The 18183-nt window shown below is 37.8% G+C and overlaps 1 protein-coding gene across 1 annotated transcript in view; it reads left to right on the forward strand.

The window, feature by feature from the left end:
• The window catches only part of LOC121294321 (UPF0606 protein KIAA1549L-like), a 61976-nt gene that overhangs the window by 6655 nt on the left and 37138 nt on the right, over positions 1–18183 (forward strand). The window contains exon 2 of the mRNA XM_041217920.1: positions 17808–18176. Within this exon, the coding sequence (XP_041073854.1) occupies positions 17808–18176 (369 nt within the window). The remainder of the gene's footprint in view (positions 1–17807; positions 18177–18183) is intronic.

Here is an 18183-nt window from a genome sequence, read left to right on the forward strand (position 1 = left end):
CTGATGTTTAATGATGTGTATCAAAAGTATTGGCTGCAGCAGAAGAATCCCAATAGCACTACTGGAAAGAGCTTTTCTTTAGCTTTTCATGCTGTGCAGTTGGACAGAATGGAAACAGTAACAGTGGCTTGAAGCAGCATCAAACGGATTAGGGCTTCTGGTTCTCATAGTGAGAAGAATCTTCTAGCAGTTCTTTACCGGTTTTCTTCCATTACAATGACAGTCCAAGACTTTCAAGAGTTCCTTCAACAAAAAGTAACAGATAATTTGAGCGCTGTCAGCTTTCTCAAACCACCCCCGATACTGTTCATCAATTTGCATAAAAGTGAGTTAGGCCAGTGTTGAAACTCACTTTACTGTTACATAATTGTTTGCTGTAAGACACTTATTTTTACTTCTTGCAGTGCTCTTGAGCTTTATCACAAGTGCAGCAGAGAAAGCTCTGTAAAAGCGCATGGTTAATGCCTGATGTCTGCTTTATCCAAGCCACTGGGGCTGTCTGCATGCTTCTTCACAGTTTGCCTGACTACCCAAGCATTCTGGGTAGCAAGTAGTTTGGGTGTTTCTTTAATTAGCTGTGCCTCCAAACGTGCGCCTTTCTAATAATGTAATCCATAGTTCTAATAATGTAATCCATACTGTTACTGGGCTTGGGCAGATCTTGGCACTTGCTGCTTTAATGAGCACAATTGTATACATTAGTGGGATTGCAATGCATTGAGCGGGCTCTAATTGCTCTGTGTATGTGTGGGGTACAATCCATACAGTGGTAGCATACACATCAGATGGATGTCGGTCGTATGCAACAATTTCAAACTGCACACGCCATGATGAGAGAGCTGTATGGACTCAAATTGAGCCTGTACTCAAAGAGACAGAGACATAAGCTGTTTTTGCGAAAGACCTAACATTTGTAGTTGCCACAGTCCCAAAAATGTAGAGGGGGACAATTTGACAGAGAAGACCGATGTGAGGGAAAGAGAGGACTCTGAAAATATCCTCTGTAGCTGCAGTGGCAAGCATGAAGCCAATGTGACATCAGAAAGCTCAAATTCAGAAGCTAAGAAGGTGGATGTTGGAAGGTCTGTTTTAGTCAAATATGACAAGCATCCATATGTTGGTCAGATTATGAAGAACTCTGAAGATGAAGTGGAAGTGAGCTGCATGAAGCAACTTGATGTCAGCAATGTGTTTACATGGCCACAAAAACCTGACTGCACATGCTACTACCATTCCAACGTTCTCAGTCATATCTTAGAGCCAGAACCTTCACCGTCATCATGCTTTGTGAAGCTGTCCCATGATGACTGGGAAAAATTCCAAAGTCAGCCAGCATGATCAGTTAAAGGATACTTTTAAACCCCTCCTGATTCTCAAAGTGTCTGATTTTAGACTACCCCACACGTGCACAATTCTTCTAAAAATTAAATTATTTTTAGCTGCTTTATGAAATAATATGTCATTTTTTTCCCACACTTACTAGCAGAGTACTTGTTTTCCTATCACTTGATGTTATGTCTTAATGTTACATAATGTAAAATGTTACTTGTTAATTAGTGTTATTTTACTTACTGTGCTTAATGTTACTTACTATTTAATGCTACTTGTTAATGTTAGTGAAAATGGCCACGAAGTACCATAAAAAAATGAAAAATGGAAATGGACCGGCTGTCCATACTGTATCTTACCGTACTTATGTTCAACATGTGTTGCTTTTAAAAACAAAAACATTAAAAGTATATTTTGTTTCTAAATGTTTCCCCTTGTCTATCTTTGTCATTTCTCATCATATCATTCAGTCCTAACGGGGTGTGACATTTAAAATTGGTAAACAAAATGTAGCGAATAGTGCTTTATTCAGTAAATTTGCACAACATTAGGGAAAACTGATTAGTATAAAGCTATTCAGATAATTTTATTTTAGGTAGAATTTGTTTTTGATTAAAAAAAAAATGAAATGATAGGTGTCAGCTATGGCTAAAATGACGACCGTTACAACACACACCTCATTTAAAACGCTTTCAAAAATAGAAAACAAATTGTTTTGGTCATGGTAACCACAGTTACACACACGTTTTTACAAGAACAATCATTATGTCCGTCTTTTTAAAGAAAATGTCACACAGTAGGACATTTGTAGGCCACAAATTAGCTGCATCCTGTAAAAAATGTCAAAATGAATTAGATCTAGTGTGGACAAATATATTCTCATAAAGGGAACACTGTACAATCCAATAGAAGGTTAGTTTTGGTGCTTTTTTCAATTTTGATTTTTTTTAGTTTTGAAAGCGTTATTCGTCTTTCGCCCATTTACAGTGTTTGTCAATGTTTATTTTTAACTGCGGGTTATAATACCTTGCTCTGTGTGTAGCTTGAAGAAGGCTCCAATATTTTTTTTAGCTGAGGCTTCATTCATTTGTGTCTTTCATAGAAGCACAGCCCAGCCACTTAAGCAAGGCTTTATCCTCCCTTTTGTGAGAGCCCAGAAACATTTTGTTTTTGGCAGACACTGTATGCCAATCACAGCCAATCCAAACAGAGGACTGAATGAAAACGAGGCTGGCTTCATTAACCCAACCTGAGCACAAAAGCAGCGAAGCAAGCTTCACAAACTACATCAGCCCCCTGATCAAACTGCTTTAATCTGGCTTCTAGACATGGTGCCTCAGCATTCTTCTATTGCTTTTCATGAGAAAGCATCTATGCAGACTTTGTTGCATCCTGTATTGTGAAAATGAGTTTATCCTTTTCCCTGCACACAAACACACACTTAGACTTTAACATCTTGCTATCAAAGTCTATCTACAGCATTATGCAAGAATGCTGTTTTCACACCACTATTTAAACCATGTTTGTTTTGTTTTCTTTATGCATTCTTATTAAATACAGTAAAAACCTGCCAAGACGGGCTGATGTTGTAATAAATAGAGAATTTAACTGAAAGATATTTCATTGTGATAGGCTGAGGAATGATTGGAACCCTTTAAGACCTGAGCTGTTATTACTGTATGAAAAACCATTGGCATGGTCACTTTACACAGGAGGTGCTGCTTTATAGGTTTGACTGAACTTTCAGTTCTCCAGTAGCACAATGTAATTGCCTGCCTGCCTGTCCTGATCTCTCTCTCTCTCTCTCTCTGTCTATCTATGTGTCTATCTATCTATCCATAATCAAATAAATTGTAATATTGAAGAGATGAGCTTTGTATCAGAAAACTGGTGACAGGAAATCGTGAGTGATGGGTAAGTGCATTAATTTGTTACACACACACACACACACACACACATATATAAATGGGAATTGATTTGTTTCTTAATACAAGGATAGTAAAACATGACTGACTCTCTGACTGTATTTGAATTTCGTTGATCCAAGTGATATATATTTATATATATATGTACACGTAGTCACTGTTGCTGCCTTCTGTCAACTGTGCATAGTTCCACAGTTCTAGAATACGTGTAAGTCATTTTGTCAGTGTACAGTCGAGCACAGGATCCAAATATATGATATAGGAAATTGGATTGGGGTACACTGCTGGTTAAGAAGCCACGTTAAAGATATTCATCATTGAAGAATTCAATTACCAGATGAAAGATGACACACAGACATGGGCACGTGCAAAGCGTTCTCTGCACACACATCCCCAGCCTGGCCTGCAGCTATTACTGAGCTGATACAAGTCGCAGCAATCATTACAGCTTCTCTGCTGACAGAGGCACAAATGTATGGCTGATTTTGTTTGCACAGTACAAGAATTCTGCGCATATAACAACATTTAGCTCAATGTGCATATCTGTGCACATTTGAAAGGCAAGTTCGCTTATACATTTTTAATCATAATAGGAATTAGAATGGTAAGGATTGAATCTCATTTTTTATTTACTGCGAAAGAGTATTACAATTTTGTTCACATACTTTTATAGCTGTTTTATGTATAGAATACATGTTCCAATATGAGATAAACAGTTTGAAGTACAGGATAATGTTTTTATTTCGCTTAAGTGACAGCAGACATGCAGTATGGCTTGCCTACTTGATTACAGAAGGTGAGCAGTAGCAGTTTTGTTTTTTTTTTTGGGGGGGGGGGGGGGCACCACCTATGGCCCCACACATACAAGTGCTGGCCCTGTAAGGGTTCCACGTTGCTCTAACAGCCCGAAAACTAGATGCAACCCACCTGGTACCAAGAATGCATCCGATCTGCAACACCTCAGTTTCCAGCAATGCTGCACAACTTAGTAATTCTCTGGCATTTTTTGGTGATACATGGTACAGTACGTAGAGTTTATCCATAAAAGCCTTCAAATCAATAATTAAGTTTGTTGGGTGTTCATGCCATCAAGGATAACACAGATATATACTGTAGCGATCTCGGTTAACGGTGGCAGGCGCCTCTCACAGGTTGAGGCAATCCACACACAGACGGCGGGCGGGCGCAAACCTGGGACCTCTCTCACTAAAGCATAGTGCCGATACCGCAGTACAAAAGAGCCGGCTCCCTTGCAAGGAGAGCTTATGTCTTTGTATGTGATTACGTCACCTACCAGCCCTGCTGGTGCCTTCCCCCGTGCATGCTACAATACCATCAACATTGAAGCTTGACTAAAAGCAGTGGACTCGTCAATCATGGCAAATTTAGCATTAGCTTCAATTATGTTACGCAGTAGTTTCGTTTTCATTTCCTTAGAAATGTGGTTAATGACATTTGCACATGCAACACCTGAGTGCAAAATATGTCCCACGTCAAGTCTATTTAAAATCTGAACATCTGTTTCACTTTCAAAATCAGAAATTAACAGCTTAGCCTGTTGTTCTGAAAACTTGTAGTTTCAACATCTTGAGTGGCTACTTTTGCAAAGCCTGCTGCTAACGTGTCTTTTAGTGCCGCTTCATTAATTTTGAGCACAGCCTGGGTCCACTGGAATCCCTTTGTTCATAGATTTTTTTTTCATAGCGATATTTGTTGTTTGTTTTTGGTGTCTCCATTGGGGAAAATATTGCATTGTCATACAGTGCTTTTCTCTGCTCCCAGCTTAGTTAATTTAGAGCAAACACTGCATCCAAGCATACCGTTTTTTTACGATAATCCATGGTTTCACAGAATTCAAGTTTCTGTTGCAATGACCAAGTTAGATTCTAGTGGAATGTGTACCTGCTGTAGTAGCAGCTGTGAATCCTGTGTTGAGCACAAAGCCTTCATGGTGAGTCTGGATGATGAACATTTTCCTTTGTTGGTAAAGTGAACCATGAAATGAATAGGGCAGCATGCCAGCTACTGCTCACACCACTGCACATACCTCAACTATAAATGTGTATTAGGAAAAAGATTAGATAAGATCAATGTACCCTGCTAAAGCTACTCCAAGTAAAAATGAACAGATTGTACACTTTGGTCTTACTGGAAGAATGATGTTCTGTTGTCAGTGTATCTCAAATTGTAATAAATAAAACACCAGAAACTGCACTGTATAGTCATTGTTTTTGTTAATTAAAAATGAAGCTTGAGTTGTTTTATTAGTATTGTTTCTCTGTGTTTAATGATATCACATTTTCAAGCATTTATTATATTTAATTATTTCCTTATAAGATTTGAAATAACAGATTGAAGAACTGTATTTAAGGAGACAGTACAATTTTAACTTATCACAATGGGAGAAAAAAAGTCTTCTTTAATTATGACTTTCTTAACAGCATCAATGGTTACTAATGCACTGCCCTTTATCACATACAGATAGACACGCAGAGACACATAGACAGGAGAGGAGGGGGAGGCGGAGGTGGAAGGAGGGATAAATTCAATGGCAAACAATTGTGTCTGTGTCTGTCTCTGCGTGCTTATGGAGGGCAGAGTGTTTCTCAATAAGCTTGAATAAAATGTTTACTACAAATAAAATAACACATTTACCAAATCTGCTGCTGCTAAACTGTTTAAAATGGGCTGCATGATTGGGCGAACTTCCCCCTGAAAACAATGGCATCTCATAGCCCTGGAAAGAGCATGCTGGGAAATAGGTAGTGAGGTCTTCCGTGGCTGAAACATGAACCATGCAATTCGTTTTTGCCTGATATTTACCTGTTAATTTAACTATAGCTGAGATGCGCAGGGAAATGATGGATGTCATGTTTGCTGCATTCATTTGCATATTTATTCTCCTGCTTTATTAGCTTTCCATAAGCCCATTGGTCTGTACTGTGAATATTAAAATGTCAAATGCAGGAGTACTGTTCACTAGTTTATCATTTGTAAAATAATGATGTTCAGTCCCCAGCATAAATAATTTTACGTAAGAGCTTGTGCTGATGTCTGTATATGTATTTTTGATGGCAGCTGTTCTTACAGCTCACAGCTGGTGTTTTTTTTTTTTTTCTCACTGCTGCTACAGGCCAGTAAAACCAATGGGAGTTCCTGCCTGGACATACAACACTGCAAAATGTAGCTCAGTAAGATGGATGAAGGAGTTTTATCAAAGTAGGGCAGAGGCACAATTATCAAGCAGCTTTTTTTCTTCCATTAAATGGGCTGGTCAAAAAGCTGAACAGAATGACTGCTACTGTGTGTATTTGATTTACTTTACTGTTCAGTTCTGATTTACACTGTAGCATGCAATGACACTGGTGACCAAACATTGAATTATGGCAAGGTTCTTAAAAGAATTCCAGGTTTATAAACACTCCCGTTAGAAAGCCTTTGTAGATTCTTACCATTCTTCAATTAAATCAAATGTAAAAATCCAGGTGTTTTATATAATTTACCTTGTTGGTTATGACAACATATTAGCATTCCTTTCTGAATATCTTGAGCATCAACTGTCTCCTGTTGTCTCACTGACTCCAACCCTACATCCTGCACTGCAGCGTGCTTCCCATCCTAGACTCCTCAGTCGTTTCTCAACCACTGCTTACCCTTTCTGACTCTCCTTTGTGTCTGCTGTGATGCTGTTCCTCAGGGTCACCTCTGCTTTCCCTCCTGAGACAATAGTCCTTGAAAACCAACACTCTCTTGGCATAGTTCTTATTGATTGGCCTGTTTTTGCCTGACATACAAATGCACACAGCAATTCACACCATTTCAGGTCTTACTTACCTCAAGGACCATCAAATTCATTCTCTGGTAGGGATGAACTCATGTGGAAGCAGAACCTATCATGATATTTTAAGCATTTACTAGAAAGATAAAATCTATATGGAGGGTTAAACTTGAAACTCATGGGTCATGTTGGTTATGTTTGGTAGAGCTGCATTAAGTACTGATTAGCCAATGTTTTGTTTCATGGAAAAGGAAAGTTTGTGATCGGTTAGTGATGTCCATTCACAATTGGGCTGTGATTGGGAAGTTTTAAATATTTGACTGTCTGAATGCTCATGTAAAATGGAAATCAACTTTATGGATGGCAAAAAAAAAAGAGAAATGCCTATAATAATGTATTACTACCCATGGAAATGCACTGGTCCTCTTTCTCTGCACAGAATGTCTTCATGTTCATGGTCTGAATACTTTCGAGCTTACCTCCTGTTTGGAGAACTCTCTGTCTTCACCTTCTTCTAACAGCCTACGGGCATCTCAAAGACTTTTTGAACCGTGTCCACTTCATCTGTTCCCCGATTCCCAGCTTGTTCATTCCTTTGACCATCCTACAGCCTTTGCTCTGGCCTTGAACACAATGAGTTTGCAGCTCTCCTTGCCTGCTTATTAGGATCAACGCTTCACCATCTAGATACCCTGTTTTTGCAGAATGAAGGCTTGCAGTATGTTTATTAGTATGCTATTTTCTGAAAGGAGAAAACCACCTTTTAATTTTACAAAATTAAAACCAAACAATTTAGTCATTACTTGATAGAAGATCTGCTATCGCTATAGGTAATTCAGTTGTATCTGACCCTTTCCTTTAACAGATTCAACCACGCTTTTTCGTTGTTTCACCTTTCTTATAGTTCATCTCTTCTGTCTGTGTATATTTCAATAATTACCCTGTTACCTCTTTCTAAATGGAATCCACATCCCCGTCACAAACACGTTCATTCTAAAGTTTCCTCTGATGTACGCAGGATAAGAATCTGGTCAATGCTCTGCCTTTCTTGCATTAACATCAGTCTGATTTGTCCACGCGTTCTTGTTATAATCTCTTTGTTCTGTTCGCACCATTGCAAAGCTTGCCTCTATTTTTTCAACAAGGTGAAACACTTCTTAAAAAAAGCTGGCATTTGTGGTTTAGGTAGAATCAGATCTACAGCCCTGAGTTCTTGTTTCTTGCTAAAAAAAATAAAATAAAAAAATAGAGACTAACTTTCCTCTGGTACCAACATAACAAAACCATGCCCACTGTGTGAATCTAGTTCACACTTGCACACTTGCAGCCCAGGAGCAGAATGTCAAAGGCAAACAAACAAACACAACCAGTCCAAAGAGCAATCTGACTACTGGTGTAATAGACCAGTAGGTTGGAATCTAGAAGGTATTAAAAACCTTGTATTTGACCTCCTCTCCAATATCCTTGAGTTATTATTATTTTTTCTCACTGACAGTGTCTTTGAGATTGCATTGAGAGATTACTCTTTGACTCTGGCTTTTTGTTTGTCAAGTCATTTTTTATTTCAGAAATTGCTTTTTACATATGTATATATATTCCTGTTTTCTTTTCTTTTCCAGTTTCCAGTAAGATGCTAATTTGTAATCTTAGGGTTATTTTCCTGTAGTTACTGTACCTCATGTCCTGGAAGAGTTAACATGAACCAGTAATCAACATTTAGGGTTAGTGTCATTGTTATGTTTCCTGGGATATGTTATATTGGGCAAGTGTACTCCATGAGGCACCTAAAGATCAATAATTCACCTGTCATGTGTGATTTATTCCCTCAGACAGTCTTTATAATCTTGTATTGTAATTGCAACAGTTGATCCTAGGAACGCAAAGTTCACTGTCAATAAAGCTTTCATGTGTTGCAATTAAGGCAACTCTTTCATTGCACTTCTCAAACCCATCTGTGCTTGTTTTGTTTCATGTTATCTGAAATTAGCTGGTAAAAGCGACAGTTTTGATACCTTGGGATTACCTTTCCTCTCATTTGTGCTCAGTGTGTTTATCACAAAATATGTGCAAGGTTCATGAATGCAAGCTCTCTCAAATGATCACAAAACAGCTTGGTTATGCAACAACAGTTTTACAGCTTACAACGCTTACTGTACTGCCAGCATGGTTTCCTTTTATATTCATTTATTTTTAATAACCATCATTCTCATTTTAAGGGACATATATATATATATTCAGTAAATCTTCATGGGGTACTGTAGCATAATTGCATTTCTACAGAAGATCTCTCAATATTAATAGCTTCCCAATCGCAAGCCACTCAAACTGTCTTTGATAACTCATGTACAACCCCCCCCCCCCCCCCCCCCCATATATAGTGTTATAAATTAACAATTAAAAAATTGTCAATAGAAACATATGGTCTCCTGGGGCTGCCTTCAATATTAATTGGCTCTGACTCAAATGGGACCACATTAGCAAGAGGCTGGGCAAACAAAAATACGTCCAGCGTGTTGCTATGCAACAGTGTTGAACAGCAAACCACATCATGAAACAGATTGCAAAAACTGAAACGGACCTGTGTTTTCCTTTCTACAGGATAGCCACAGGCAAAATAGAAGAAAAAAAATCTCTAAGAAAATGTATTGTCATAGTTTCGTGATTTTGACATGTAGGATTGAAGAGCATTGCAGCAGGAGGGAACTGAAAGTGCGCTGTAACATCAGGGTGTTATCTCATTAACTGTACATGTTTTATATAATTGTTAACAACATGGATTGCAATCTGTTTTGTAAATATGCTGCAGCAAAAATCTTTCATTAAATTAAACGAACAAGAGGCCCACGAAGTTGGGCCATTTCTGTTGCTTTTACTGAGTTGCCTGTTGCAAAACGAAGCTAAAGAAAAATGATGACATCCAGATTCTACTTCCCAGTCCTACAACAAATATAACCATGTGTGTCCAAATACTTGGTTGTGTATATCCTTTACACAATGTACAAAGTAGACTGATAAAGTACTGAATTGTCTTCCATATCAATCACCTTATTTCCAGTTTAATTATTAATTCTTAATTACAGAACAGTGAACAATACTAATGAAATACCATCAGCAGTTTAGACTTCCAAATAGATTTTACTAGATTGTGTGTGGCTTTAAAAGCCCTTAGTCGAATGCACACCTAAATAACATTTACATAGGAGCTGCAGTTCCTTCTGTTTTGTGAAGCCTGTCTCTCTTTGTGGCCAGTGGTGTGTTGTTATGTTTCTTAAATTACCAAGGGATTTTCTTAACGTACATGTTTAGGCTTACATTTCATCTTACAAATGTTTGCTTTATGTGTTAACACTGTGTGATGCTGTTGGCCCCTCAAGGAATATCTGAGTGGTCCCTCCGTCAGAGCAAAACCTGTAAAATCACAAAATATTACCCTTTCCCTTTTAAAATTGTGGATTTGTGGATTGAAACTTGAAATCAGAGGACTTAGTTAACTGATACAGATCGCTTCTTGCCACAGTGCAGTAACTGAAACCCACTGATAAACCGTTTCCACAGCATCGATCCTGTTTTTCATTTGAGGCAAAGAAAGCACTTGTATGTCACACTTTTTTTTTCAGTAATTGATTGTGGAGATATTCCATACATGCATGCTGCTGCTGCATCTATTCTGAGGATACTAGACTCTCTTTATCAAGGAGCTCTTAGATTTGTAACTGATTCTAGATTTTAACTCATCATTGTGAGCTGTACAGGCTAATGGGGTGGACCTCACTTTCTTCACGCAGACTGAAGCACTGGTATATATTTGTATATAAAGTTATTCTGGGAAAATTATTATTTTTTTAAATCACAGAAAGGTTTTTTTTTGGTTGACTGAGCTCAAGAGTTAAATCTCCATTGGGATGCATACTGTAACCCTAATCACTTGCAATGAAGCTCAGACACTGTGTAAAATGCTTCAGCATTCAGACAAATTAAAGCCCTGTTTACACTTGTATCGGTACGATACTAGTACAGTTTGTTTCATTATAGAATATACTGGTACGTAACCACTTTCTGGCCTAACTCACTTTTCAATACCGATACAGCTGCGATATACTAATCCACATTCATCAATGTTTAAATCGACAGTTATTGGGTTCTGAACTTGTTTCCATGACGACCGCTGTCACATCTGTTAGAAATGGATCCTCTGTTATGTAGTACATCCTGTTTTGCCGTCCTGCCCATGTACAGTATTTTGTTTTGGTGTTCAATCATTATTAATAGACGAGCAGAATGCGAAAGAATGAGGCGAACAAAAAGGTCAAAACAGTTAGCTGTTTTTAAAAGCATGAGGTTGCGAAAAAAACGGGCTTGTATCACGGATTTGGGAATAAATGCTGTTTTTTTTTTCTCTATGATATTCCCTCACAAGGGATTTTATTTTAGAGCGGCACTGCTCTGCAGTACACTTTACCTCATATTAATCGTCGCTAATTTTGTGGAGATAATTTTGTCGCTTATTTTGGTATTTTTTGGTGTAGCCATGATAAAGGTACTGTACAATATAAAGCTAGTTAAAGTATTTAAACAGTAAAGCAGTTCTTAAAAATAAAAGTCTGTAAACTGTTGCATGACAACATTAAAGTGTTATTGCAAAATTATTGTAGTGCTTCAGGTGCCATAATGAGCATTGATTTGTTGTTTTGAATATTTATTACACAACCTGCAGAAATATACATATAAGGGAATATCATTCAGAATGACTCAATTCTACAATTTAAAGCTAGGAGGATTCTTCAGTAGGCTCAAACGAATCTATTTTCACTAAAGCATAAATAAGTGTGGGGATGGGAGAGGTCAAAAACAAGTCAGGCACAGAGGATATACAGTAGCTGTGGATGATACATTTCTGTTTACGCAATGGTTTTACTAAAGATTAAATCTGGGATTTTGCACAGGAGAAAACAATCCAAACTGAAATAGCAGGCCCTTGTTCTGCAGGCAGGGGGTTTATATCACAGTAGCAAGTGGGATTTGACTATCTCATTAAGATGTGCTGGGTTAGATGGGGGCATTACTCCACATCCCTCAACCAGGTTACCACTGTGCGGTACTACCAGGGTCAGGTCTCTGCAGAGCCTGAGGGGAGCCAAGCTACTGCATATTGGACAGCCTTTGATAATGACCTTGAGACCTATTGCTGAAATCTGTTCTAATAATCTTGGAGAGCTAGTGATCCTATCCTTAGAGATTTGTCTGTGCTGCAATTAATTTCTCTCTGCATAGAGCAATGGGCTGAATATAATGGCATGCATAGATTGCACATAGGCTAACATTGCTTGTTTATGACCATTTTTCTGACTGCCCAAGAACGTATAAAAAATTTAAAACTGCAATTAGCAACCCAGCGTCACATCTCAGAAGCAGTTCATTTCTCGATGGCAATTTTAATCATTTATGTCTTTTAATTAAATTGGATGGCATGTGATATTTGAAGAGTTGGAGGTAATACTTAATCACTTTATTATCAGATTCTTAGATATTAATTGTTTGATAACAACCAACGTCTTCACTACTGTTGTTTGTCAGGGGCCTAAAGGCATTGAACAGGATTCTGGACAGAACTGTGTTCCTATTCAAAAGCCTTGGTGAGCTTTAAGACAGAAATCAGAGAGAAGCATTTTAAGGTAATTCTAGTTGAAAGATTAAAAAAGGTGGCTTTCCCTTTACTGTCTGATACAGACAGTTTTACATTTCCAAATGCCGAGGTTGCAGTATATGTAAATAGGAGGAATGCCACACATGTCTGTTCTTTCTAGCTCCAGCAGAATTGAAGGTCTTTAATGAGCATGTATGGTAAAAAGGTGTAAAGCTTATTCAAGTGTTACTGTAAAAACACAAGGTGAGACCTTTGTCCCCAGTATTAGTATGTTTGTTCATCGAGAAGTACAAACAATCATAAATTCTGAAATGTTATGGGGGAAAAAAAGCCACCCTGAAACACACTGGATCATTGAGTTACATGAATGCACACCTGATGAATTCTAATTCGTATGCAGTCCTATTTCACAACCCAAATCCTAACCCTAGTTCATGCAAAGAAGCCAGCCAGTATCGCTAAGCAGTTGAGGGGCCATTCTACTGGCAGGTACATCCAAGCCTGTGGTTTTAATATAAATTACAGTTTATAGATCTGTTTCAAATGCCTGGCCCCAAAAGATTCCTCTGCTTACAAAACACTTTTCAACACCACTATATATAACGGTGGTTATTGATTTTGTTTGCTTGCACAGGTTTTTTTTAATCACTATTAATGTTATGTGAGTTAGAACAATAAAACAAACATATAAACATTTTAAATCTACCTCAAAAAGTAAAAAAAAGAAATAAATGAACACATATTTTTTATGCAAAATGCTACACACCCTTTTTACGTAAAATTCTGCATATCCATATCTCTACCAAGAGCTTCACGAGTCCCCCTACACCTATCTTGTCTTTGTGTCCATCACATCAAGCAATTGTTAAGATGAATTTATTTTAATACAGAATGTACAGCATGTCAGTTATTATCCAAACATCATCTTCAGAGCCAGGTCACATCTTCAACTTCAGAACGTGCAGATATATATAAAAAAAACAATGCATCAACAACAACTAGGAATACAAATCCATCTATCTACCAGCTTGTCTAGTAAGTAACTACAGCAACACAGAGTAAATTCGTGGTCATGAGCAACATGCTTTCTTTTCCTGCCAATTGTGATGCTGATTGGCCGATGGGATATATTGCGGTTTGATAAAAAACGTAAATATTAGATGTCGTGCTTTGAAACGAAAGCTGTTTTTAGCATTTTGATTACATGACAGATACCACATTTTGACTGAAAATGTGTACGCTAAGTGAAAAGGCAACCCTTCAGGACTAAATTGACAGCTATAGTTGGAAATGTGTGGGATTGGCGTTTAGGGCGTTTTGATATGCAACTATTCATCAACCTTCCTGCTCATTGAGATGTTGTCTCTACTGGTCCCTATACAGTACCAAATGTTACTGCTGTTTTTCTCACACTTGCATTACTCTGCTTCCTGTAAACATAGATATCACTCTGCAGGTGAGGGTCCATTACATAGTGTAAAAGACCTTTTCCCCAGCCACCACTCTGTGCTTGAGACATTAGCTCCTTCATGCAGTGTTTAATTGGTTTCATTGAAAATTGTTATCAGTGCTGTTATATTGTTTTTGGGCTTGAGTCACTCATGCCAGACGGAGTTGAGAAGGCAAAACTAGGTTAATTCCATTTCCATGAATTAAGAGCAATCAGTAATCAGCTGACTTTTATTGTGTTGGTTTTAAATGTCAAGCAGGAACACAACAGCTTCCAAAGGCTATTCCCTTTGTGCAAGCCTGGATTTTAATTGGAGATTGATGTTATTTTAAAACGCTCAAAGCATTTGTGCAGCTTGCTGATAAATCACCAATGAGGTTAATTTTTGTTTTTGTTTATTGTCGTATGTTAAGTTGACATTATATTGCCATCTAGTAGGAATTTTACTCTGCTGTTGAAGTAACAGTTACACAAAAACTTTACCAATACAATACATTTGTCATGCATAGGCCTACAGTTTGAAAAACAAAACTAGCTGTTGACTCTTTCTTAAACATTTTATTGCCATTTTCAACACATGTTGATCATGCATTTTATAAATAGCATGAATAGAGCACAAGAGTGCTTTCATTGTATATCAAATGATGTGGAATCAAAGCAAATATGTATTCCCTGATTGAAACAAAACCCCTGTGGTCCCAGAGATCCAGAGAGTTAAGTTCAAACTGCTCTTGTCATAAGTGGTGTCTGAAAGCTAGGCGCATTCCTAAATACAGTAATTCAAATTGATTTTGTATCGAGTACAAGGATTCTCCAATGCTGTCGACTGTGGAAGCTCACTAGCAAAAATATGCCTTTTGATCCCTGGCCTACTGTATACAACATCATGATTCAATGCATGACAAACAGGAGCTGTTTATTCAGCACTCTGTCTGGAGGTGTAGCTGCCAACGCAAATCCTTTTTTTTTTTTTTTGTTTCCAGGTCAATCAGGTAAAAGGATTTTGTTTTCCAGAAATAGAAGTGAAGATTTGTGTGTGTACTTGGCATTAAACTCTGACAGTATCGCATTATTCCTTTCTTCAGTAAATATTCTGGTGTTTTCAGTGTCAGGTTTGTTTCTAGCTGCTCTTATGAGTTCTGGTGTTTGAACAATGTCAGGAAGATGCCAAATCCTGTATCCAGCAGTGATTCAACAGCCTGTCAGTGCCTGGTGTGATGAGACAGAGAGAACATGATGAGCGTTGTTGTCATCATAAGAGCGTTATCCGGTTTGGAGAACTACATTTCTTTCTGGTGCTGGTTTTACAAATCTGTATGCATGGGATACAACAATCTGATGTCTGTCGAACTTTACAGAAAGACTACCCTGGATGGAATAATTAAATAGTTGTGTTCTGAAAATAAATACTAATGGAAATGGATATAAATGATAGTGTGTTAGATTAGTTTACTAGTTTGATGTTTTGAATGGAGTTATCTTTCCTTTATTGTTAGAGTGTTTTTGAGTTTCATTCCTTGACCTCTGTCCAGGTCTGCTGTGTTGAAAGATCTTTCTCTTCCACATTTTCATCACAAGGGTTTAGATAGCGGGTAAAATGGTATATACAGATATTAACCCAATAGTCAAAGGTCTGTAAATGAATCCACTGTGTAATCCACTTCCATGGTGCTTAAACGTGATGATCCAGTATCCGGTTAATCTTGTGGAAAAGACGCTTGCTAAAAAAAAAAATGTTGCAATCAAGACAGAACACCTAAACACACAAGCTCTGTGATGGGAGTTTTACTTTTACCTAAAGACTTCCACGCAGACAACACTTTAGAGGCCTGCAGATATTTTGGGGACTTTGATTACTATACTGACAAAGGCATTGCTGAAAAAATGTAACAGTTTGTGCATAATTTCACAAACAGTTATCTTTTTAAGTTGGATTTTCAATATTTCTGAACCCTTAGGCAAGTCATAGTTCTGTAAGTAATAGAACTGGCAACAAACTAAAAAAAGAGCTACCCCTGTCCAATGCATACCATGGTCCTGTAATTTGTGCTTACCCAATATGTAATTGCACATTAGGTTTCCTTTAATTAATAGGAAATATCTGCTCTAGTGAACAGGTATCATCAGGTGGAGCACTTTGAACTGCTGAAACAGAAGGACTCTGTTGGGAGGCAGGAAGTCAATGGCTTCAGCAAGGTGGGGGGTCATGGTAAGCAGGAAGTGCACCTTGATCCTTCAAAGGCTTATATTGGTTGGTGGTGCCCTTCTTCTAGATGGCCACCTGGTTACTGTTGGCGAGACCCAAATAGCTGATTCTTCTCACCTCCTTTAATAGCATATCTTATCCTCCCGGCATGCCTTCACCATACCAACGCTGCTGGCATTTCTAGAAGGAGCATCCCATATGCTCATTCAGCCAGAGCAGGTGGCTCTTCATAGGGATTCAGGTTACTTTACCATGGTGCAACATTTGGTGTTGGCTGATGCTGACAACACAATCAAGCAGAACAGTAGCTACACAGTGCAGGAAGCCAGCTGGATCAATTTTAATGCAAGGGTTACAATAATCCTTAACACAGTCTTTTTGTATATTTGAATTAAATCAGTTTTGATCTCAATGGTTTTTACTCTATTTACATGCACATAATATACACAGTGCTGGGACAAAAATTTAAACATTTTAACTCTGTTTGAGATGTACTTGTTGGTAAAAGTGACATCTCAAATAAATGGTAGTGCCACTGTGTCTCTCCCTATTTTAATAGGCATTTTAATGGGGTAATGGTTTTATTTTATTCCTTGGAGAGTACTCATTTTTACTGTAATGTGGTTACAATTATACCTTTGTTTTCCATCTAATTAAAAATGAAAGAGTATCCAAATATTAATTTACATTTACAAAGAAGTCTGTACCAGCAATCAATATCCATACTTGATGCAAAGCATACATACAGTGCTTCACAAACATACATTTATGAACAGTACAATAATGAATCTAATATCAGAGTAGAGATTGTAAACCCATTTTCTTTATATATTTAGACACACTTTACTATGCAGTATATATAGACACAGCACAAAAATAGTTGATTATTTTGTTGTTGGTGCAAAAAGGCAGCTTTATGTGATTAAAGCATGCTTGTATTAGATTAGGTAAATGGTACACTGGTGAAACTTTGAAAGAAAACATACCCTGGCTTTGGAGTACAGTGTGTGATGGGTTTGCAAATCTGTGTAATTTCTGAAGCATCTCCAGGTGGATGTGTTCATGTTAGTTTACTACGTGTTGCGAATTCAAATGGCGAAGGAAAGGAATGCCAGCACATTACTGCCTGCACAGTGTGCAAATACTTAACCAAAGCTCAGACAAGATCAACTTGAACTGCTAAGACCTTTTTTTTTTTTTTTTTTTTTTTTGCATTTTAGACATTCAAATGATAAATCAAAGAACAGACAATCGTGCAATTTGTCATTGCGTGTTGCAGTGACATCATATTTAAAATAGGCACTGTTAGAATATGCTTCCAGTTGTCACTCAGCTTTCATTATTGTGTCTTTCTGTATTTTAGAATGCCTATCTATAGTGTATTCTTGTGTCCATTCTGTGTAAAATTCATGTTATTCTAATAATGAGTCAAATGCTTATTAACATTAAATAATAAGTATTGATTTGTTTTACAGATCAAGTGAATTATGAAACATCAGCTTTTGCAGCACTCTCACAGGATCCAGTTGCAACAGGAGGACCTTCCCATTTGTTAGCGACGTTGCAGCTAGCGGAAGAAGAGTCAATATCAGCAGTTAACCCAGAACCATCTGGGCCATCTGAAAGCACAACAGTGACCCTAACAAGTGACAGTACGGCATTCCAATCAATATATACTATGTTAACTAGCTCAAAAACTGCAGTGCATAAGCCAACTTTAGTGCAGTCTCCGACGACTCCCATCACTCCAAACACTGGAAGCCAAACGACAAGGTGGCCTTCAGATCTGTCAACTGAAGAATCAGCGTCTTTAACTTCTACCGAAGAAACTACCTCTAGCTCAGGTTTGAC

Source organism: Polyodon spathula, chromosome 19 (genome assembly GCF_017654505.1).
Source record: "Polyodon spathula isolate WHYD16114869_AA chromosome 19, ASM1765450v1, whole genome shotgun sequence".
NCBI classification, from domain to species: Eukaryota; Metazoa; Chordata; class Actinopteri; order Acipenseriformes; family Polyodontidae; genus Polyodon; species Polyodon spathula.